Source organism: Pongo pygmaeus, chromosome 11 (genome assembly GCF_028885625.2).
Source record: "Pongo pygmaeus isolate AG05252 chromosome 11, NHGRI_mPonPyg2-v2.0_pri, whole genome shotgun sequence".
Classification (NCBI taxonomy): domain Eukaryota; kingdom Metazoa; phylum Chordata; class Mammalia; order Primates; family Hominidae; genus Pongo; species Pongo pygmaeus.
Genome location: NC_072384.2, coordinates 67,697,469 through 67,722,521, shown reverse-complemented (window position 1 = coordinate 67,722,521; position 25,053 = coordinate 67,697,469). Strand labels below are relative to the sequence as shown.

Genomic DNA, 25,053 nt, shown 5'->3' with positions numbered 1-25,053 from the left:
TTTTCTTCCCCCTTGAGATGCCTCTGCATTTACTTGTTTTAATTTGTGCTTCTGGCATGAAAAGCCATGCTTGATACTGGAGCTGTTTTAAAATCCAAAATTGCACTGTGTGCTAAACGGTTTTCTTGCTAATTTTTTACCAAGTGCTTTTGGGGATTGCAGTGACTTTGGCCTCTGATGCAATGTTTAACCCTTAGCAGTCAGGAAGTATGAATCAATGTGGCTAGACTGAGGAAAGGCAGGAGACTGTAACAGTTAAGAAGCCTTTGGGTACAAATAACAGAGTACTGGTCTGAAAGGAGATTAAGCAGCAGAAACGTTAAATATCTCACATAGCAAGAAGTCTGGGCATTTGGTTTCAGAGTTGGTGCAGGGGCCTAGAGATGTCACAGAGGTCATGGACTCTTTCCTTCTTCCCCTTCTGCACTGCCAGTGGGGATTGGGCAGCACCTGCCAGCATGGGCTGTATCACTCCCATACATCACATCTTCATGGGCTGTCTTCATGGGCTGTTATCACTGCCAGCATCACCTCTTCACATGACCATTCTCAAAACAGGAAGGAGAATGGGGAGCAAAGGAGCCCTGTAGGATGGCTCTTTTATTCAGGAGAAAAACTTTCCTGCAAGAGCCTGTACTATATTACCTTTGGATCTTACAGGTCAGGACTAGGGCAGAGCCACAGACCATTCACTGGTGAAAAAGAACCATATGCCATTATTGGCTTAGATCAATAAGATGAATCTCCCAAGGCCTGGCAAACAAAATCAAGATTCTGGTAGGAAAGAACAGGATATGGATGTTGGGTAGTCAGCCAACAGTGTGTGCTCCAAGAACTGATACTGAGAACTTATCATATTCTAAGCTCCTCATGGTAAAGCTTGAGGACCTGTTGCTCAAAGAAGGAAACGAGCAGGGAGTGTCATTGGGACTTAACATTCAGGCCTGTTCAATTTTAAAGCACCTCTTTGGAGCGGAAACATGGCTCCTTTGTATGCACTGTGTCTTCCCTTGCTGCCTGTCTTCTTTCTGTTAGTTTTAGGGATTATTGATGGCAGACTTACTAGAATCAGGATCCCACAGTATGCCTCTGAATAGGGGCCACATATGTTACATCACACACATTGCTATCTGGCCTCTTTGGCTGTGGGTGTGCTGGAATACCACTATAATAATAGAAGGAAAACTATTCCTATGTGCAAAGTGGCATTATTTCAAGAAGGAAGCCAGCTCAGTGAGCGTGGGTGGCTGCTGCTCCAGGTCTTGTTGCATCTTGACTTGGCCTGCTGGGCTTTCTGCTCTGCTTCTTGCCCTGAGCTATGCTGTGTTCTGCTGAGCACAACGCAGGTGCCCAGAAGTGCAACGTCCACCTGGAAGACTTAAGTTATCCCTCTGCCTCCTTTGAGTCAGGACAGCAGAAAGCTTTCTCCTGCTTTGGGTTGCAGGGTTTCCTAGTAGGTTGGAGGGAAGGGGTGGCCCTCCCAGTTTGCACTCAGAGTTGGCTTTCAGTGCCCAGAGGTCTGGTGACATTCTGATGATGGTCAGGCTCCAGGAAAAAAGTTGCGCCTATTTCCTCTATAAACAAAAAGAAAACAAACAGAAGAATTAGTATCCAAAGGCTGGATTTAATTATACATAAACATAAAGCAGAAATGGTGATTTGGTCAGTTAAAGGAGCGAAAGCACTTTGCTAAAGTATACCATAATTGAATAAGCACTGCAATCAGAAGGAAACAATACTAGAATCCTGTTGGCTTCCATATAAATGCTGAATGATGGCCTAGGATGAGCTTTCTTGTTATTCTCAAATGCCCTGGAGGGAGAAGGATTTTGACCAGAGAGTGCTATGATCAGAAACTGCACTTTAGGAAGATTAATCTGGATGTAATAAGTAAGTCTGGATTGCAGTTGGAAGAGGCATGCCTCTGATTCTGTAACTGCTAACTGCTAAAGCCCTGACTTTCCCTAGTCTGTGTTTTTCTTCTTTCACCAAGAAAATCGGGCAAAAGGGCCCTGGGAATTAGCAGCAGAAGAAGGTGCTTTTAGTGCTGAGTGTAGTATACTGGGCCCATTAGCATGTTTCTTGTATTTATGTTGTTTAGGTCATGTCATAGTCATTCTATTGTAGTTAATATATTCCCCCATGTTAGCTCTCACTGCAAGGCCAGGATTATGTCTAAATCAAAACTCTGTTAGCCCATGGTATCTAAATCCACACAGTGCATGTACACAACTGTGCACACCCATGTGTACCGGGCATAAGTAGGTGCTGCACCACTGACACACATCCTAGTACAAAAATAATATGAAAATAAGGAAATACATGGTTTAAAAAAAAAAGCTCTCTTTAGTCTGTTCCCAACAGAATTAAGAAAATATTTGTTTCTGTTTTCTACTCATTATTATACAGTTTGCATAATTGAAGTCACAATGTACTTCTTTAATCATCCAACGTTGGTGGTGTAACATTTTAAGGAAACCTGTGGGACGCGGGAAGGCCGGATGCTGGCATCCCTGAAAATGTTCCCAGATGTTTAGAAGAACATTTCAATTTTGTCAGTCAAGTCTTGAGAGTCTCTCATGAGAAAAAAACAACAACTGGAAATCAAACCAAATTATAAAGAGATAGGTTTTGATGATATAAATATGACATTTAGGATTAACCGGTGAACCTCAAACCAGTTTTTCTGTGTTGGGTAATCACAACTTGATCTTTACTCAGAGAAGAGCTTAGGAGTTGTGGAATCTTAACCCCCTTATTGCATTTTGCAATTCCTTCTCAATAAAGAAAAATACACTGAACTTTCCGGAAAAGGAGACTAGGGCTAAGTGGCTGACTCCTTTCTGAAGGACTGTGAATTTTATTCAGACCTTCAATAACTTGCTGTGTGTTCCTTGGCAAGTCATCTAATCTTTTTTATTCCTTCCTCTTTTCTTAATTCCAATATCTACTAAATCATCGTATTTTCTTAAGAATTGGTCTAATCCTCTCCATTTCCAACCTCTCTATTCAAATACAGGCTCTGTTGATTTTGCTCCTGGGCTATGGTTGTGGTCTTCGCTGCTTCTAGTCTTTTTCTTTTCTTGAACATCCCTGCATGGTCACTTTTTCCAAATGTTGTTCTTCTCTAACGAGAGAGGGAACAACAGCTGTTAATTGAATCAGGTACAAGTTCCCCTACCTGGTGCTCAGACTCTGTTGTTGGTTGGGCCCCTCAACAATCTCACCCAGTACTTCCCTGCTTTTAAAAATAATGGCCTCTGTGGAAAAGAAGCTGCTTGTAGGAAAGAACTCTCGGGGTCCCCTGAAGCTATGGGGGCTCCTATTGCTCCAGACTCCCACCCAGCCACTTAGGCATCAATGTCTCTTTTAACTCATTGTAGCTACATTTTAGGAAGCTCTGAACTCTCAAACATTGATCCTGTTACTCTCTGATCAAAGAGAGTCAATGTTGTTCATGCACAACTCAGGTTCCTTTTCAAAGAGAACAACAGATACTGTAGAAGTTTGAGGTAGGTGAGGCTTGGGTACTCACCCACAGCCTCCCTTACAGGTTTTAGAGAAATCAACTTTCAGACCAAATTTTGCCCTTCATTAGCAAGCAAGCCCCTAAACAGTTCTCACAATTTGTTCTGTAAGCTCAAGGAAATCCCAGTTCTTTTTTCTCATAGGTGAATGAAAAATTCATTAGAGGCAGACATGCCAAGATTCCAGATGCAGTTTTTGTTTTATCCTTATGCTTGCTATTAGGAATCTAGCCATCCACAGAACTGGCTGGGGTATAGTCTACAGTTGGGCTGGACTGGATTGTTTTATTCTGTTCATGCAAGAGTAAGGAGTATATCTAAAATATTTTAGGCACTCTCTGCGTGCTAAGAACCTTTATTTTCAGCAGTAAAAGCCCATTTCTAACATGTATCATACCTCTCAACAGGTCGTTGTTTTCCCTAATAATAACCCCTTTGGACAGTCACTCACCTGGCTTATACTCATCTATATTTAGATTTGGGTAATAGAAATACTTCTAGCAGCTGCCTCTGGCATCCTGAGTCGAGTGCTATCGGAACCCCCCCAGCACTGGACATTCTTGGTTAGAATGCCAGCTGACCACCTAGGTTGTGGTATCACAAACATAATATCACATGGCATATGTTGAAGTATTTTAGGTACATTTTAGACATCATAACCACACAGTTGGCAGACTTTAGTTTTGCGAACTAAATTAGGCAGGAGAAATCGCTTTTCCAGTTTTTTTAAAATGAATTTGTTGCCAACTACAGTAAGAAAGGGAGCTTTTTCATAAAGATTCCAATGTTTGGCTTCCCTGGGAAAACTGGGATATCCAGCAATCCTGGGTCTACATTTCTCTATGGCAACTTTCTTCTGGTGCCAAGCAGCAGGGGCCTGCCTTGGACCTTGGTGGGAGGGTGCTGACAGTGGGTTCCAGGGCTTCACACAGGGCCCAGCACTCCTAAAGTCTCCCGTCACAGAGACTGAGTATCAAGGGCCCTTGTCACTGAGACTGTAGCTGTTGGTTTTCAGGACCCTCTTTTCTCCATTGTATTCCTGCCTGGCTGCTGTAGGTGTTTTGAGTTTTTGACCCTTGGAGCTGTCAGTTTTTCTTCTTGGCTCCACACTTGTGCTTTGCTCGTGCCATTTCTTTGTCTGGAATTTGTTTCCTGTTGGGCTTGCTCATCCAAGTCTTCACCTCATCTTGAAGGCTGGCTCCAAGACCCACTTTGGAGATAGTCTTCCATGACCATTATGGTTATAGCTCCTCTGCTTCTACACAGACAATGTAGTATTTGATTTTATACATCTTATCCTACTTAGGTGGGAATATTCTTTTTTTTTTTTTTTTGAGACAGGGGCTCACTCTGTTGCCTAGACTGGAGTGCAGTGGCATGATCATGGCTTACTGCTTGCTTGACCTCCTGGGCTTAAGCGATTCTCCCATTTCATCCTCCTGAGTAGATGAAATTACAGTTGCATGCCACCGCACCCACCTAATGAACCATCATGCCCGACAAATATTGTTAAAGTCAAGAGACATGTCTTCTCCTATTTTATCTCTGCCACTGTAAAATATTTATGCTTATCCTCTCAGCCTACTTGCCTTGCTTATGAAAAGGCAGTGAGTAGCTTATTGATCTACCTAACAGTTGTTGTAAAGAATAGTCATACATGGTAAAAAAAAAAATATGCGTCTTATAAATATGAAAGTAATATAAAAATTGAGGCTGGGCATGGTGGCTCATGCTTATAATTCCAGCACGTTGGGAGGCTGAGACAGGAGGATTGCTTGAGCTCAAGAGTTTGGGAACAGCTTGGGCAACATAGAGAGACCCCATATCTACAAAAAATAAAAATAAATTAGATGGGCATGGTAGCACATGCCTGTAGTCATAGCTACTTGGGAGGCTGAGGTAGGAGGATCACTTGAGCATGGGAGGTTGAGGCTGCAGTGAGCCATGATCATGCCACTGTGTTCCACCTTGGGCGACAGAGTGAGACTCTATTTCAAAAAAATAAAATAAACAAATAAAAATAGGCCTAAATAAGAAGCCCAATAAGGCCCAGAAAGTTTAAGTCCCTTTCTGGAGTCATACAGTTGGGTAATAGTCTAGCCTTAGGCCTAATCACTGTTAACACTCAGATCTTGCCCATTAGTCCTGTGATGTTTCCTAGTAGATCTGCCACTCTCCAAATCAGATAACCATACCTGCAGATCCTCCTCAAGGCTTAGTAGCATTCACACATCAAAACAAGACCATGACCAATGTTACTGAAATCAAATTACGCAAAGGTGATGAATACACATCAAACTACTCACCAAGAGCCAGGGTGCCGGAGATGCTGTGTCATTAACAAGGTCATGCAGAAAGCCTTCTGCTGGTGCACCTGTTCAGCATGGAGGGTTGATGTACCTAGACGACAAAGCATCATGTGCAAGGGCAATGCTGGTGAGGCCAAGGAGGTGATGGGATCAGGGAATAAAAAGTAAGTCATTCAGTAGGCTGGAGCTTACTGTCTGAATCTGAGAGTAGTGATATAGGTAGGGCAGAAGAGGAAAGGGCAGTCAGGTTTACGTGTTATGCTGAAGGATTTTGACTTTTTCCTGAGGGGACAGGGAGCCTTGAAAGACTTTTTTTTTTTTTTGAGACAAAGTCTCGCTCTGTTGCCAGGCTGGAGTGCAGTGGCATGATCTCAGCTCACTGCAACCTCTGCCTCCTGGGTTCAAGCGATTCCCCTGCCTCAGCCTCCAGAGTTGCTGGGACTATAGGTGCGTGCCACCAGGCCCGGCTAATTTTTTGTATTTTTTAGTAGAGATGGGGTTTCACCATGTTGGCCTGGATGGTCTCGAACTCCTGACCTCGTGATCCACTTGCCTTGGCCTCCCAAAGTGCTGGGGTTACAGGCATGAGCCACCGCTCCTGGCCTGAAAGACTTTTAAGGAGGGCTCAGGCCTGTGACATAGGCCTGGTTGCTGGAGCCTGGATCTGGGGAAAGAAGGGAGATGGGAACTTAGGAGGCTGCTGCAGAAATCTTGGCAAGAAGTAATGGTGGATTAAATGAAGGCAGTGGCTGTGGAGGAGCAAAGAAGTGGATGGATTCAGAAGGTCTTAGAGCCTTTTTGTTATTAGGATGACAGCATTATTTGTTGTTGTTGTTGTTGTTTTTCTTAAAGCAGCTTTTACCCATATCCTCCAGTTATTCCTGGAGGCAGGGAGATGGACTGGCTAACTTTATGCGTAGCCTTTGATTCTGTGTTGCTAGAGAAATGTCTGTGGTTTTGTACCCAAGTGAATCTGGCTGCATTCCCTTTGGCTGTATAGATGTACCCCTTAGGAAACAAGGACAGCTTTTCACTGTTACTGTTCTGCCACCTTGTTCTAACTGTCATATGCAAGCTATCTCAATATAATATACCAATTTTTTGTTTATATAACATAAGCACACTATGTACTTTGCTCAAAATGTTCTGTGACTGAGTACATATAATCTATATACACATCAGCCATACATAGGAGCAAATTGTATATTTATTCTGTAGTCATAGAGGGAGTAGATGTTAGGATTGGTGTTTTCTGCTGCTGAAATTTTTGTTCTGAGTTTTAAAGACATTTAACCATCTGTTTATGACTTTAAAGTGAGTGTTCAAAGTGGAGGCTCTGAATATATGAATCATGACAGATATATTGAAAGGGTATTGTCAGTAATAAATTGCTACTATACATCTTTTTCAGCTGTTTTCTAACTTTTTAAAATGTGTAATGTAAGCAGGTAGTATTTTTAAGGAAGTGGAAATATATCTAATGTTAACTATGGATTTTTACCTGGATTATGTCTTTTAGGAAGAGACTTTAGGGTGCAGAGTTCCTTCAATTGCATTTGAAGGAATCAATTTTTCCTTAAAGCAGCTTTTACCTGTATCCTTAATTTATAGATGATATGTATTTATTTCGTATTATATTATAAAATCATTTTAATAAAAATGAAATGTTGGATTCATCGTTGAACTTCTTTTTAGAAATATAAATTAAGTTGAAATTAGTAGCTTTAAAAGCTTTATCATATATATTTTTTCCAGCAGATATAGTAGATGCTTACAAATATTTTAATTCACCTAACTTTTCTCTAAGAGAATGAATTGTATCTTCTCCCACCCACAGGAGACTGACTGGTTCCAGAGATTTCTTTTCACAAGACTTCAGTTTTCTGGCTGCAGTATAAGAATTAAAAGGGCTTTAGAGTTGGAAACATATATGCATATTAAGTTATAGAGCATTTTAAACATATATACTTTTATTCAATATGAACATGAGAGTAGCAGTTGGAACAAAGACTCCATTTGTCAATTTTCATTCCTTTTATTTGTAGTTGAAATCCTGTTGGGAGTATGAGTAAATTTAAATATAAATAAAATGCAACATTCAATATATTTCTACTCAGGAAACCAGTTACAATGTTATTGAGTCACAATTGCATAAACTAACCTTATAGGCCTACAGCAAATGCTAATACATTTTGACCTTGGTTTGTACTTGAGGATATTTTTTGGTATTGCTGTCACCCTGACAGCCAACAAAGGGGACCAGCAAAAGAAAAGTATATGAGAGCGATTTGCAGGAGCTCAGACTGCACAGTGCGCTGTGGTGTTTTGATGTGTTGACTACCTGTTTTTATTACTACCCACCAGCTCACTATCAAGCAGTCCTTGACCTGGCTATCATTGATAGGTACACTAGTCTTGAGTAATTGGTACTTTAACTTATCAACTGCTTTTAACCATTGCGTAAAAATGAAAGCAAGAATAGTGCATTAATAATTGCCAGGCATTCCCTTCTGTACTGTACATACAAATAGAATTTTTACACATGTGCCTGTATGTATATATAGGTTGAGTATCCCTAAATCAGAATATGTGAAATCCCAAATGTTCCAAATTCTGAAACTTTTTGAATGTGAGGTGACATTCAAAGGAAATGTTCACTGGTACATTTCAGATTTCTGGTTTTCGAATGAGGGGCACTTAACTAGTTTAGTATATAATGCAAGTATTTTAAAATGAGAAAAAATCCAAAATCTAAAACATTTCTGGTCGCAAGCATTTCCGGATGTTCAACCTGTACAGTATGCCTAATTAATTCATCTTCTTATAAAATTAACTTCTAGTATATAATGAGTTAAAGTTAAGAGAAATATTATTTACTTGTACAATCCATTGCCTCTGTGCTTATGAAAATTGTCCAGAAAATCAATCTTTGCTGACTAAGCTTTTTTGCATATAGACAGACTCGGGCATGTTGGCTTTATATATCTTAGCTTTATATACCTCAGCTAAAAGCTAAGACCCTTTATATTTAATTTGGTATGCGAAGCTTTTGGACCCAGCAGGCCTGTGGCCCATTACCAGCGATGGTATTCTCCAAGGTGTAGGGGATAGCAGAGGGCAGGTCTTCCTTTTTTTTCCTGAGAGAGCACCGTAGACATGTTCGGAATAGTTCATCACCACTGTAAAGCTCACAAAGGAGACACATGCTCAAAAAATCACAATTTATAAGCAATAACGTCTTACATAAAATAAAGGTGATTTTTTTTTCCCTTTCAGATTTTGGGGTAAGTGCGTTCTTAGCAACAGGGGGTGATGTTACCCGAAATAAAGTAAGAAAAACATTCGTTGGCACGCCATGTTGGATGGCCCCTGAAGTCATGGAACAGGTAAAAAAACAAAAAAAAAAATGACTTTTTGATGGACATAGTACAATCGTACAGATCGTTAATACACTAACATTTCATTTGTATCTAGCATTTTAGTGGAATGCATCATGTAACTAAGATTTAATTCTCGATTGCTAGCTAATTAGCAGACTAACATGAAAGTTATACATCAACAGCTGTGGATTTCTGACATGACATGGACTTGATGATGTGTAACATGCCTGCTGTATGATTGTGTTTTTTTCCTGCTTTCTTTCTTAGGTGAGAGGCTATGACTTCAAGGCTGACATGTGGAGTTTTGGAATAACTGCCATTGAATTAGCAACAGGAGCAGCGCCTTATCACAAATATCCTCCCATGAAAGTAATTACAATTGGAAATACTACGTCGGGGTTGAAATGTGATTGGACGGAATCTGTTTTCTAATTCTCTTCAACATCTTCATTCTTCTCTTAGACCCGAGGAGAATTAATGGAGGAATGCAGCCAAGTTGAACATTGTCTGATTTTCTCAGTGGACAGAATAGGACAAAAGTAGCATAATTCCCAGCTTTGAAGCTTGCTTTATAGTCTTAGCACAGAGTTGAGAAAATAATGTGATCAGATTGGTCGATGGAGGTTGATAGCTATGACAAATGCTGGTCATTACTCTTTTGATAGCAGAACAACACCAGGTTCCCAGAGAAAAATCTCAAAATAGATTATAGTGATGTCATCTCTGCAAATGGATTTCCCAGATTTTCAGGGCTTTTTTTTCTTTCTTTCTTTTTAAGTGGACTACAACATTTTTACCCCTGCTCTCATAGTGTAATGTTGGCAACTCGTCTGATATAAGTGAGCCACAGTGTTTTTAGGTTGCTATTTTCACGTTTCTGCTCTTCTTTTAACTGGCTTCTATATTATTTCTCTTAGTTCTGAGATAGTGGTATCAGGGCTCATTTACCCAACTGGATTTTGTTTTGAGGCTGAAATAGTTTAGTGAAATTATAATGCTATTTTACATAGAGTATGGTCTATGATTGTTTCATGGCTATTGGAAAAATTGGGGAGGATTTATTTTAAAAACCCAAGAATAAAAAATGAGTTTTACTGATTAAAAGAGGTAGTATACTCATATTGTAGAAAGTTTGGATGTGCAAGTCAGACTAAAGAAGAAAAAACAATCGTCCGTAATCTCATCAACCAGACAATCTCTACTAAGGTTTTAGTGTAATTCGTTTTATTGTTTTATATATATATATTTAACATAGTTAGGATTTTAGCGTGTATGTGTGTGTGTGTGGGTATATATACCGGATTTTGCTTGCAGAAAATTTAAAATTGAAGTGTAAACAATTCAAGTGACCTCTTGGAGAAAAAGCACTGAAGTAACCCTGGAGGATTTTTTCTTTCATTCAGTTTTTCTTTCTTCATTTTCTTTCTTTTGCCTCTTCTTAGTGTTTCCCACCTGAATTCAAAGTCGCACTTGCTTGTCCCAGCCTGACGTCCTCTAGGACTTTTCTTCAGAGTTCCCAGTCCCCTGCTTTCTCCTGTGGGCTATTATCCTCCACAAACAATAAGCCGTCACTTTCACGCTTCATCTATTCACACATCTGAAAGTGTTTGAAAAGAGGCTTGACATGTATAGCATTTGCATAAATTAAGGCTGAATTATGCATTAATGAGGTTTATTGATTGTACAGGCAAGTAGTTTTCTACACCTTCCACTTTTTTTTAAAGCAAATAATTTTGAAGTTAGTATGAAAGAATGGAATTTTTACCTTTTTGATTTAAAGTTGTATTTTATTTTGTTTTGTCCCCCTCCAAAAGCAGCAAGGACTTTGGATTTTATGACAGTTTTTAGCATCTCAGTTATATTCTGGCTATCGTTCAGTGTCTTGCTCTCTCAGTTTTGCCAAGCCTTTTAGCAATTTTCTGTATGTTTTCTCATTTTTTTTTAAAGGAAATCATGTTACCTCCTGGGATGTTGTGGTTTTATTTTTAGGGCTAGTAATGTGTTACAGAAGCCTTGAGTACAGGCAGTTCCTTACTTATGAATGACCTGTACACATGAACAGTCACTGCCTCTCTGGCCCTCTCTCTCCTCCTCCACCCGCTTTCCCAACCAGCCTGTGCTGGAGCTACGTGCTCCTCGAGGCGGTACACGAGCCAGTTCCCAGAAAGCTCTGTCCAGGATCATTCTTAACACATAGAGCAAGTTTTGTAAGTTCTGTCAATGGAATAACAAAAAGGTTAAAGGGGGTATGAACAGATTTGCAGTGGCAATGAATACTTTAAATACACAATTTCTGCAAAGTTAAAATCATGGGAAAGCACTTTGTATCTAATCAAGGATGGTTTTTTACACTTTTCTGAAAAATTCAAAACTAGATTGTAGCAATTGCTATACTGAGATTCTGTCTTCATGTTTGTTTCTGCTGCAGGTGTTAATGTTGACTTTGCAAAATGATCCACCTACTTTGGAAACAGGGGTAGAGGATAAAGAAATGATGAAAAAGTACGGCAAGTCCTTTAGAAAATTACTTTCACTGTGTCTTCAGAAAGATCCTTCCAAAAGGTAAGTGAAACTTAGTGGATGAGTTAATGACCTGGTTTGAGCCATGACAAAGGTTTGTTTGTAGATGGGGAAAGGCTTTGTGAGGACACTGGAAAGGTATTTCTTGTCTGGGAAACCCTGTTGTGGTCCCCAGATTTCCAACCTGTTAGTGAAAGACTGTGTGGGTCCAAGAGGGAAAGAAGTGAGTGAAGAATGAAGAAGAGGCAGAGGAAAAATTGTGGCATTAAGATTCACTGTGCTTGTTAGGTGTGGGCTCTGTCATCAAAGGAAATGAAGTAAAACAGAAATCAAAAGAAATTGTCAGTGCTGCATTCAGAAGCTGAGCTAATATTCTGCACTGTGTAGGTTGAACTGACCTCTCAGGATTTGAATATCCTGCTAGCTCCGGTCTAAACTAGGCAGAGCTATTGAATTTTGCATGAGCTTCCTGTTAGTTGCAGAACAAGTTGTTGGTGCTGTTTAAAAGATTATCAGTAAAGAAGATTAAGGAGATTTTTTACCTTAAAAAGATTAATCATGTAAACAGAAGCAAATGGCTTTAAATTAACATTAGTGTTTCCTATTTATTCTTAGGTTATTGCCCTGCACTGTAGTGTGTCTGTTTTCTGAGTTCCTTTTCTTCCTTCTTAATTTCTGTGACTTTGAAATATCCTGGTTAGTGATCATGGAGCCTACTGTTCTTTGTCACATAGAGGAGATTGTTAATTATGTGAATGGCCTTGCCTGGGTAAGGTCCCTTTGTGGGTACTTGGTTGTATGTGGTGTTATCCTAGCATAGACCAGGAGAGGCCTCTGAGAAGTTCCTATCTATCCTAATCCACCTGAGGATCCAATTTGATCCTTATATTTTAAAACGTAATAACTGACTTCTCTTCTGAAACTTTCTTTTTCAGGGAAGGACTCTGCTGTTAGAAGTGATTCCTTTATTTTGATCTTAAATTTTTATGAAACTTGTTAAGCCTTTACACAGTAACTTACTGTTTGAGTAGGCAAGCCTTCTCTAGATTAAACACAGTTTCCATAATTGTACCCATTCTTTGTAGCTGCTCACTTCATTCCTTTACATTTGCTGAATTTCCTTGAATCTTTTCCATATCAATCACTTTTCTCACGGAGCCAGGCATGAAGACTGCTATTAGCCATCTTGAATTATTTATTGTAAAAGGAATGATTATTTTGTCATGCCTATGTACTATTTCTATGTAAACATCTCATTTGTTATTTATATTTGATTCGTAGGGCTTGTTTTCCTTCCAAAATTTTTTGATCTTTCATTGAGATTATTTCTTGAACCTCCATTTGGGTGCAATGCTCTTAGATTCTAATTTTGTTTTCCAACATTTGCTTATCTTCCCGTTGAATTTGGTGTCATCTCCAGTAAAATTTTTTGACATCTTCAGGAAAACAGAATTTGATCCTTCATAGCCCAGCAAGAGAAGTTCTTGTCTTTCCAGTTAGTACTAGGTTATTACAGATGGTCTTCCTGATTCTTGAACGACAGTAATTGAGATTCCACCTAGTGGTTGTGACTTGTAATGTCACACAATTCCAGCTTTTTAAGAAAATTGTTCTGTAGGGTAGAATTGTTAGTGTACTTAATGATATAATTGTATATTTCTTTAGGAGATTTGTATGTGATTTGGTCAGAACAAATTAGATTGACATACATTATATTTAACAAACCATTTTTATTTCTTTTCTTTATTTCTTCTTCTTTTTTTTTTTTTTTTTGAGGTGGAGTCTTGCTCTGTCACTAGGCTAGAGTGCAGTGGCGCGATCTTGGCTCACTGCAGTCTCCACCTCCCGGGTTCAAGTGATTCTCCTGCCTCACTCTCCCGAGTAGCTGGGACTACAGGCGTGTCACCACGCCAGGCTAATTTTTTTGTATTTTAGTAGAGATGAGGTTTCACCCTGTTGGCCAAGATGATCTCGATCTCCTGACCTCATGATTCTCCCGCCTTGGCCTCCCAGAGTGCTGGGATTACAGGCGTGAGCTACCACACCCGGTCCATTTTTATTTCTTAATAATCTTGAAAGTCTTTCCGGATTTTATTCATCATATGAGCTTAAATACCAGGTTCCTTCTATTCCACCAGAAAAAAAAAAAAATCCTTTAGAAGAGAGTCATATACCATATATTCAAAATCTTCAAATCTTTCCTTCAGAGACTACTCTCTTAAAAACACTGTTGATGTACAAAGTATTAATCGTTTAAGGTCTTCTTTTAGATATTTTCTCTGTAACTTATTCTGTTCTCAGTATTGTGCAGTTGTTCTCTATACCAAACAGCTGTAGACTTAGTGGCACATCACCTTCCCAGGTAGCTCTTTCTTATAATGAAAAGACACATAGGTTGAGTTTCGGGGGGGGGAATCTATGCAATGTAAGAATGGAAAAAAGCAACATTGTTGAATTACTTTTTAGATAGGATGCAATTTCAACATATGAATTCATGACTAATTTGATAAGTAAACATTGAATTCCTGCACAATAATAAAAGAAACCAGGAATATTTTCTGCCTTTGCTTTTGTCATTCAAGAGTTCTTGCCCTTCCTCTGTCCCCTTTCTATCCCTCTTTTTGTGCTTGGTTCAAATGCCACATCCTCCCAGAGTTAGGTACCTGTGGGTGGGATTCCTAGCTCTACTTTATCAACATCTGCATGACTTAGCTTTCTTGTCTGTACAGTGGGCCTTAAAATACCCACTCCATAGGATCGCTATGAGGATGGGAAGAGAGAATGCACTTCAAACACATAGCACAGTGCCCAGGGAGTATCTAAGTACTCATGAGATTAAGATTGCCATTCATTATTTGCCTTTTTTTTTCCTGACCAAGTGGAGTTGTTGAAACTTTTATGCAATAACTACAGTATGTTGAAAATATGTCTTTTGTAGCACTTATTACACTGTATACTCTTATTGACTTACACACCCCAATTCCTCAAAAGTTTATAAGTTTCTTTGGGAGAACCTGTGCCACTTATCCTTATATCCAGTGTCTGGTCTGTATTATATACTCAGTACCATTTCTTGAACAACTGGAGATTGGGAGCTTGCAATTTGGGGGTGATTTGGACCCATTGAAGAGTGTTTCATAAACAGAAATCAGATTTGAGTAGGTTGAAGAGTGAATGCAAAATTTTTGCCAATTTTTATTATTTCTGTTGCCTACATGTAGATCATCTGCCTGTAACCTGAAAGTTTACTGGTGCCAAAGCCCTGGTATTGCTGAGTACCTTATGAGCAATGAGTGAAAAAATACTGCGAGAAAACAGTGACCAGGACAGATTCACTCATATGCATCAACTCTCAGGCCGCTGAGAGTAGGCTGTGTTTTTTTGTCAACGATGAGAGCTCGTGGGACTTTCCTCATAAAAGGGAGCTGGGGTGTTGCAGCCCTTTGGTTTGTCTGAGTCTGTGTTCTGCATTGACGTAGACAGAGAGTTGCTTATATTTGCATACCAGCACATCTTGCTATTCCTTAAAAATAAAAGAGCCTTAATCTTGTAGACTACATGCTTTGTATGGCTAGCAACTGTAAAAAGAACCAACCTTTTTTTTTTTTTTTTTTTTTTTTTTTACAAGGGGATGATGTTGCATTGATAAATCCTTAAGAAAGGAATATGACTTGAATATTTCTTTTGTGGGGAGTGGTGTGGGGAGGAAAGCAGCTCTGCTTGAGGTCAAAGGGCTGTTGGAACTTATTAATGCAAATTGTTAGAACTATTTAAACTATATCATATTCATCTTGAATCTTTTGAATATTATTTTAAGTCTCAGTGGACTTTGGTTCATCCATATGTATTAGCTGAATCCTTTAAGAGATTTTCTTCTGAGAATGTTGTTACTTGCAGACTGCTGCATTGTTTTTAAGGATTTAAAATTGAATCATCGTTCAAAGCCTGGACCATTATTTTGGTTGCTGGTAACATTTTAGCATTTCTCATAAAACTGTTTGTACTTACATTATGCTGAATTGTTTGATGTTTGCTAGTGGCCATGTAAGACATGACTGTGCTTGCAGAATTTTCTTCTGTAGTACTAAGCTAAAAGGTAGGTGGTACTGGTGGTTCCACATTAGCCAGGCATTGGTAGTTGCTATGGCATAAAATAAAAATAGATAAATGAGAAAATAAAAACCAAAAAACCCTAAAATCAAATGGGCAGCAGGACCTCAGCTTTTCTTACACTTCCTGTCACTGTCTTCCCTCTGTCATTTTCTTTTTTTTTTTAGAAAGAGTCTTGCTTTGTCACCCAGGCTGGAGTGGAATGGCGTGATCTCGGCTCACTGCAACGTCCGCCTCCTGGGTTCAAGTGATTCTCCTGCCTCAGCCTCCTGAGTAGCTGGGATTACAGGCACCTGCCATCACCTAATTTTTGTATTTTTAATAGAGATGGGGTTTCACCATGTTGGCCAGGCTGGTCTTGAACTCCTGACCTCAAGTGATCCGGCCCCCCAAAGTGCTGGGATTACAGGTGCGAGCCACCGCTCCTGGCCCCTCTGTCATTTTCTTAATTTCTTCCAGTTCCATTCTTTCATTCTTTCTCATGGAGATAGTTTGGCGTGTGTAGGATTTTATCCCAAAGTGATGAACACTTCAGCTAATTTGAGCAAAGAGAAACCTCTGATCTGCTATTTAGTTATTCTCTGTGTAAAAATGGAATTACCTATTACTTTACAATTAAGCCTATAAAAAAAGAAGGCGGGTTGTTTAAACCAATTCTGTTTTGTTACCTTATTGTGTTTTTGTACTTACTGATGAAGGCTGAGAGTGGAGTGGAGTGCAGAGAAAGGAGTTTTCTTTGCAGCATGCTTTTCCCTTTTACATTTTTGGTTACCATGGCAATGACCTTGCTGGAGAAGGCAAAGTATTTCCCCAGCCCTGTATCTCAAGGTATCCCTGGTACTTCCCAGCTTTCTCTCTACATCATCCTACACTTGACCCTTCATGTGTGGGGAGGAGGATTTTTGGTGGGGGTACGGTGCAGAGGAGACAGGGAGGCACTTTGCTTCCTTACATTGGCACTTCCTCTGTCCTCTTTTTTTGCTAGCACGAGTCTCATTTTCATTAAGTCTTTCTCCTGTTCCCCACAGTATTGAACAGATGCTTAGATTTTCGTGCTAACTGAATCTAGCTCCAGGAGTTGTAGTGCTGTGTCCAAATGTGTAACAGCATCACTTTCCCCCATATTTGATTATAGTATGAAATTGAGCTGTAGCAGTTTCTGTTCTATGCTAGGTATTGGAAACTTAACAAAGGAATCCTATGAGGTGCCTGCCTTGGAAGGGCTCACATCCCAGTGGAGTGAAGCAGGGAGACATAGGAACAGATAAATACATGATGGGAATGTGGGTAGCATGGTGCATGAGTGCCAGTAGGGAGCAATGCCTTCTACTTGCAGGAGCTAGGAGAGGTATCTTTGAAGATGACATTTAAATTGGCTCTTGACTGATGAGCGAGGGTGTGCCAGTTGGTTATGAAAAACTTGGAAGCAAGAAAAGCAGTGTGTGCTTTGTCACGAAAGAGCAAGAGATGAGTGAGAACATCGTTGCAGTTGAAGGGTGGCATCTCTGGGGGGTGTGGGGAGATGAGGATGGAGGAGTCAGGGCCTAGAATACTTGCTTCTGTCTCAGGCCACTGAAATGCATCAGGATAGATAAAAGAGGATCAGATTTTTTTTTTAAGATGCTAATTTGGGAAGCAGTGGGGATGGTGGATGATGGGTTGGAAATAGCAAGGGAGAAGTAGTGAGACACTAGCTGAGGGGCTGTTTTATTTAACTGTATTAGCCAGAGATGATGAGGGCTTCAGACAGAACCGGGGCCTTGAGTTTTTTCATCATTCTGATTTTCTTAGGGTTCTTTTCACATTAAAAAAATTAAATCCAAGTTATTTTGTATGCTTCTTAGTTTTTAAAATGTTGTTTCATGTTGTGAGGTTCCCAAACATGACATTTTGGTCCATTTCTGAGTCCATTTCTGAGTAAAGTGGTTCTACTACGTGTTCCCTCAGGAGCCCTTCTCCTTCCAAGGTGTTTGAATGTGCTGCTGCCCTTCTTGCCATTGAGCAGCACACTGCTCTTGCCTGCTAGATTGTGACTTGTTGGAGGATTATTTATGTCTGCCATCTTCATTATAGTATGCCTAGCACCTAGCATAATGCCTGACAAACAGTGGGTGTTTAGTTAATATTTACTGAGAGAGTGAAAGGATGAATTTGGAATAGCTAGAGGCAAAAACATCTGCTGATGATCAGGAAGAGTATACATTAAAATAACAACCAAAGTTGAATCATTTGAAAGAGTTATGCTATAGTGTTTAGTTCTAGGGCCTATTTAACAAGGTGCAGATTCATGGCCTACCTGTTGTTTAGACCCTTAGTTACTGAAAGCAGTTAGCAGGTAGATATGGAGATCCAGGGTTCTTTGTAATGTACCTACCCATAACCAGTGTTCCACTTGAAATCTGAGGGAAAAAACAGTAATGATTTACACAGAAAATTTCTTTGCACAGAAATAGTTTCTGGGGCCCCTGTAGACTTACACAGTTTGTGTACTGATGCACGTAATGACATTTTCTAATTCTTTCTGTGCTTGGGTTTGATCCCTGGGAATATTTTAGTGGAGCTTCCTGATTCCAAAGCAGCAGTTTCCAATTGTTTCAAGCATGAGCATTCCTTTTCAACTTGCCCCGCCCCACCCCCTGCTACAATATTATTTGTGCGTTTGGTAATTGTTGCCTAAGATAATACCTAATGATATTCAATAATGCATCCCTCCTCCTTTCTCTCCCAATATCTTATTATGAAACATTTAAAACATATGGAAAAGATGAAAAAGTAGTGCATTGTTTACTTTTATACCATCACCTAGATTAAACAAGTATTAACATTTTCTATAATTGTGATATCTATCTATTTGCTGAACTCTGAAAGTAAAAGACTTAATACTTTAGCTTGCATTTCTTATAAACAAGGACATGTTCCTACACAACTACAGTACTTTTCCACACCTAAGAAAATGAAGAGTACGTTCCTAAAATTATCTAATATTTAGCATATTCACACATCTCTAATTATTCCCAAATGTCCTTTATAGCTTCTGCAGCTTCTTTCTCAAGCCCAGGATCCAGTCCAGGGCTGTGTGTTACATTTGGTTTTAATGTTTTGTAAAGTCTGTTGAGTCTAGAACAGTTCCTTCAATCTCCCTGAAAGAGATCAGGCCAGTTGTCTTGCTGACCAACCCTATACTCGAGTCATTTGATTCTTTCTCATGGCTACCTTTTTGGAAGGAACTATTGATGAAGGAAGCTATTCTTTGTGTAAGAATGTCAGTCAGTAAACAAGGAAGATAGAAGTGGGAACTCAGTATTCTGCTACTTCCTATGAAATAACTATTGAAGGCAAAGATATGAACACAATTAGCAGAAAGGTTTTCAGGAACAGGATATTCATAAAATGTCAAAGTATTACCCAACAGAACACTTGCTAATTGCAGTGGGGGAAAACATGACCTTTGCAAGGGAGAGATTTGGTGCCTGGGGACCGATGGTTAAATTTAGCATCACTAACAGTGGAATGACCTAACAGGACCTGCCTCTGAGGTGCTGCTGTAAGAAGTGTGTGCCATCATCTGTGAAGTATTCTTGCCCTAAATGCTTAATTAAATCTCTTCAAGCCTTCAGACCTAACTTAGAGTTTACAGGAAATATGGGCTAGAGAAGCAAGTTGAATGACACCATGAGGAAATAATCACACCATCTGGTAATGCTTCTAAATGAATTTGCATTTTATTAATCACGATCACATTTACCTTCATCTGGCAAACAGCAGTCCATATGCACTTGAGACAGGTTTATTGAGCAGGCAAACAGAGCGTGGACACGATGTGTGGACCTCTTGCAGTACCTGCGCTCTTGGGGAAGCATAGAGCACAGCAGAGTATACTTTCTTTGACAGGGTCATATTGTAGCTTGTATGGTTTCTTAATAAATATAGAAATTTAGCTCACAGATGTGTCAGTCTGCCCCCTTTTAGAAACACTAAATTCACTTAGTTAAGTGTAAGGATGAAGGATGGAAAATTGATTACACCCCAAGCACTTAATGTACAGGAGTTTATGTGTTTTGCAGTAGAGGTATTTGGAAAGAACTGGAAAATTGGCACTATTTTATTTGGTGTCAGCCTATGATTAATTTGGTTCCTAGTTTTGCTATTCCTGAAATTGGTCTTCCAGAAATACTCTTAAGGTTAAGTTGTTTCATCAAGGCAGTGCGTTTATTAAGTGGTCATTATTTCAACTCTAATTTATTATTGATCTTTCAGGCCCACAGCAGCAGAACTTTTAAAATGCAAATTCTTCCAGAAAGCCAAGGTAACATGCTTAAAAACCCAAGTAAATCTGCTATTTTTGAAATCACTGTGAATTTATATGTATCATATTTGATGTTAAACTGTTGGGAATATTTGTTTTGCAGAACAGAGAGTACCTGATTGAGAAGCTGCTTACAAGAACACCAGACATAGCCCAAAGAGCCAAAAAGGTAAGTGCCATTAGCCTTCATGACCCTGTAGGAACCAATCCCCAGGGAAATGAAACCCATAGAAAAATTGGAAAAAGATTTCCACATATACAGGATATACTATTCAGAGGCTATATCTCATTAGTGATTACTCAGATAACTGCATTTGCCTTTTCGTTATCTCAGCTAGTTGTTATACATTTGGGTGTGGAAGCAATTTGAATCTCAAATGATTTCATTTTTCCCTTTATCAGCTTTGCTTAAAGAAGGTCAGAAAGGAGGGGATGTGATGAGGTTTAAATACTGGAGAGGTAAAATATCCTTGAACGTCTTTCCTTTGGGTTTTACAGAAGAGGCATGCTCACTTTTTAGATACAGTTTGTAACGATGAAGATAAAAAGCACAACTTTTAATGGTTTGAATAGCTGTGAGATAGCATTCTTTCCTCATGAAAGACCTATGGTCCCTTTTTTAGTTTACCTTATGTTAAATAAATTATGGTAATGATTAGCTGAACAATTTTCCATTCTAGGTTTTAGATTTCTAAAATGGCGTGTATGTATGTATTTATTTATGTATGTATTTTTCCAGAGACTTATTTATTTGTAATTACAGATTTCATCATGGTATGAAACCTAATACAATTTAACCTCTGGTTTGGTTTAGTTTGGTTTTTAAATTATATGAGATATTTATAATTAAAAATATGTATATAGTCACATATTTTAAAAAGGCAGTTCTTCCCCCCCATTTACAGTTACAGAGAAAGCTGACATGAATCTGTGTTGTCTGTGCTGTAAATAAAAATGGCAAAGAAATGTGCTTTAGGGATTGCATCTCATCTTGCCAAGGTATACATAACTGAATATTAAATTCCAGATACTGCCTTTTCTAAAATATTCTGTAGAAAATGCATTAGCTGATGCTTTAGAATTGTTTTAAACAGATTTTCAAGTGGACTTTAAGAAATGTCCCACTCTGTGAAGGTATCTGAGCTTCTCTCCTGGACCAGAAGAATTCTGTGGGGTGGGCTGGTTTCTGGGCTGTGGTTGGGGAAGATTGATGTGTTGACTTTGGAGATATGAGCCCAGTTGGTCTCTGAGGGGACAGGGAGCACTGAGCAGACAGTCCATCAGAGTGGCATATGTGAAGGGGAAGCACAGAAAAGCTAAAGCTTCAGTTTGAGGCCACCAGAGTTTGAGGACTCTTATCAATCAGAAGACTGAAAGAGATGCCTGGAGAGATTCCCAGGAGTGTTGGAGTCTAGCGTGGGGTCTTTTGATCAAGTATTTAAAATGTCAGCCAGAGTTGAGAAAGCTGTTCGAAAGCCATTAGCTTGTATAGTACCTGTCCTCAAAGGACTTTCTCTTTTTCTTATTTTTGGGTCCATGCTTCTTTTGCTGGAAGTGTCATCTGGTCCCTGAGAGGTGTTTTCCAGGCTGCTTTCTCTCTGCAGCTTTGGCCTTATACTCCAGCTCCTTGTTGAGAGAACTGCCAGCCTCCCTATCACAGTGACTCCACAGGGCCCACCTTCCCTCCCAAGCCTAATACAGAGCACTTCCTGTGCTCTGTATTTCTTTCCGAGCCCCCCAGCCTCAGAACCCTGGGGCTATATGTGAGCCCTCCTCCCCTAACTTGTCTTCCCCATCTAACCACTCTCCACATCTTCCCTATGATTCCCTCTGCAATTTTGGTTGAAACCTTTTTCTCCACTATTTTTAACTGGACAATTGCAATAAATTTCTAACTGTTCTCCCTCCATTCCTCCTTTCTATTCTTTCTTAGGCATTTCTAACAAGATTTAACTTTCTGGTCACATCACTTAATTGCCCAAAAGTGGTTTCCAAAATTAAACAAAAACAACCGGAAGAGCAAATAAATGAAAAAATAGAAATTTAAAAAATAGTTCCTGTCTAATAAAGACCAAGATCCTTAGCCTCGAATTTATGGCACTATTTCAACTTCCAGTCTTATATTCTAACCTCCAGCCAAACTGAACCATCTGTGGTTCCCACTGTGTAACCCATACTTTCCTTTGGAGCTTTTTGAAATCTGAAAAAATGAAGAATCTGTTCAGGCTGTAAACTTCATTTCTTTGAAGAAAAAAATTACTTGGCCAGGTGTGGTGGCTCACACCTATAATCCCAGCACTTTGGGAGGCCGAGGCAGGTGAATCACAAGGTCAGGAGATCGAGACCATTCTGGCCAACATGGTGTGAAACCCCATCTCTACTAAAAATACAAAAATCAGCTTGGTGTGGTGGTAGGCGCCTGTAGTCCCAGCTACTTGGGAGGCTGAGGCAGGAGAATCGCTTGAACCAGGGAGTCGGAGGTTGCAGTGAGCCGAGATTGTGCCACTGCACTCCAGCCTAGCGGCAGAGCAAGACCCTGTCTCAACAACAACAACAACAAACAACAACAAAAAACTTATTACATATTAGTGTGCTGTGCTTTCCAAACCCCAGTTTGCATCTATCTTAAACGATAAGCAACTAGAGTTTTGTGAGATGTGATTGTTCAACCACGTCTTCTGCCATTTACTTGCTCTTTGCTTTTAGATGAACCTCAGGTCTTGTTCTATCATCCATCCCTTCAAATGCAAGGTGGCCGCACAGCTCAGTGTCACATAGGAGTGAAGGCAGAATGCAAATTAGTTCTTTAAGCATCCTGGAGAAAAGAGAGTGGCCTGTTTGGATGTTGTCCTGGCTCTCTAGTTTCATAATATTGGCTGTTTTCCGATCATAATTCTAATTTTAATGAGCAATTGGGTTATCAGCTACACTCCACCCCTCACCTGTAGGTTCTTTGGCATACTCTGCCCAGGACAGCATCGATCATGGTGCATTTCTCATTCATAGTAAGTGCCCACAAATGTTTACTGACCGAATGATCACATGCCAAGGAAAAGCCCTTTGAAACTGTTTTCCACTCATTTGAACCCCCAGAATGCTTGGCATACACGTGTTCCTAGGATTCCTGTTAACAGTGGGTAGTCTCCCCGCAAGCCCCGCTCTGGCTTGTGATTCTGATAAACAACCATGATCATCCTTATGGGAAACTTCGTGCAGACATGGCTGCTGGAAAGTAAATGTTATTTTGATCACCCTGTGCAATGAAATGAAAACGTTTATTGTAGGATTCTCTGCTTGTCTTAGGTTGTTCCAGTGTTTAAGTAACTTCTGTTTAAGAATTGGTTCAGGGGAGTCGTTAATTTATTTGTTCTTAGACTGTCTTGATTGAGATCTCAGCCATTCTCCTGTTCACTATGGCGCCTCCCAATTGATCTTGCTCTGGCTTCTGTGGTATCGATTGCTCCTCAGAGGCTACTCGTTGATGTTGATCCATTGATTTTTGTCTTATCAGTTTGCTGTTTTTCAAAGAGAAACAGACAGTCCATTGATACATGAGTGTTTAAATGATACCTGGGCCTGTGGGCAGGGCTCTTGGGCATGGAGGCAACCATGTAGATTAGAAATTTGCTGTCATAAACAGCATTCTCTTCTCTTCTCTTCTGCTCACCAACATTAAGAGATAATTTTCAATGTGCATTTTTCTTTAATATGAACAATTTTCATATTTAAAGAAGAAGAGGGGCTGGTATTGTGGCTATTCTTAGAAAGCCCCGTGGAGCCCACCAGTGCTACCCTTTAGCGGGAGAGAAGCAGAGGCCCATCATACTCATGTTTGGCCAAAATGTGATGTTTTTGTTGGGAGCCACATAATTCCACGAGGGTAGGTGATCTTGTCTTCATCCGGATTGACTCCTCTAAATCACACACAAAAAAATAGAAAATGGAAGAAGATCGATGTGGCCTCTTTGGTAATTTAGTATGCAAAACAATTTTTTTGGTGTGTGTGGTAATTGTAGAAACTGAGGATATTTATTTTCTTCCTACAGGCAGAATATTTGGTCCTTTCTGGGTTCTTTTGCTGACGGTGTTGTTTAGGGATCATCTTGATTTTCTTTGGCTCTAGTCTGAGGGGCCCAGGCATGTGGTGAAGGGTAATATAAGATTGGATGTTCCTGGACCTCAAGACACTCTGTATATTCTAAATGAGAACATGCTAGTAATGACCCATGAGAACAGAGCTAAGTGCAGCTGTATAACTTTTTTTTCAAGTTTTCACTATCTTTGTGCATGAGAATAAAAGGCTTTGTAGCCATCGCTGCCTCTCCTGTGACTTTCTGAGGGGCCTGTCTCCAGCCATCTCTTGGGGTTTGAAAGCTTAACCATGTGGTGTTCCATCTTTTACTGTACTGAATTCACTAGGTGGGGAAGGGAGTCAATGGTTCAGTTAAAATTGAATGTAGATGCTTAGGGCTGTGTGCATCTTCTTTTTTTTTTTTTGGATTATCAAAATCAGTTATTTATTATTATATCCTTTTCTTTGAATTAAAGACAGTATCTTGCTATTTTTACCCATGTTTCATGTCAACTCTTTTGTTTTATTATTATACTTTAAGTTCTGGGATACATGTGCAGAATGTGCAGGTTTGTTACATAGGTATACACATGCCATGGTGGTTTGCTGCACCCATCAACCCATCATCTACATTAGGTATTTCTCCTAATGCTATCCCTTCCCTAGTCCCCCACCCCCCTACAGGCCCCAGTATGCGATGTTCCCCTCCCTGTGTCCATGTGTTCTCATTGTTTAACTCTCACTAATGAGTGAGAACATGCAGTGTTTGGTTTTCTGTTCCTGTGTTAGTTTGCTGAGAATGATGGTCTCATAATCTGTGTGCATCTTC

The 25,053-nt window shown here is 39.8% G+C and overlaps 1 protein-coding gene across 1 annotated transcript in view; it reads left to right on the top strand.

Moving 5' to 3' along the window:
* The window catches only part of STK39 (serine/threonine kinase 39), a 300,737-nt gene that overhangs the window by 98,362 nt on the left and 177,322 nt on the right, over positions 1 to 25,053 (top strand). Inside the window, exons 6-10 of the mRNA XM_054477384.2 lie at positions 9,113 to 9,222; positions 9,484 to 9,585; positions 11,645 to 11,778; positions 20,104 to 20,152; positions 20,256 to 20,321. Of these exons, the coding sequence (XP_054333359.1) occupies positions 9,113 to 9,222; positions 9,484 to 9,585; positions 11,645 to 11,778; positions 20,104 to 20,152; positions 20,256 to 20,321 (461 nt within the window). The remainder of the gene's footprint in view (positions 1 to 9,112; positions 9,223 to 9,483; positions 9,586 to 11,644; positions 11,779 to 20,103; positions 20,153 to 20,255; positions 20,322 to 25,053) is intronic.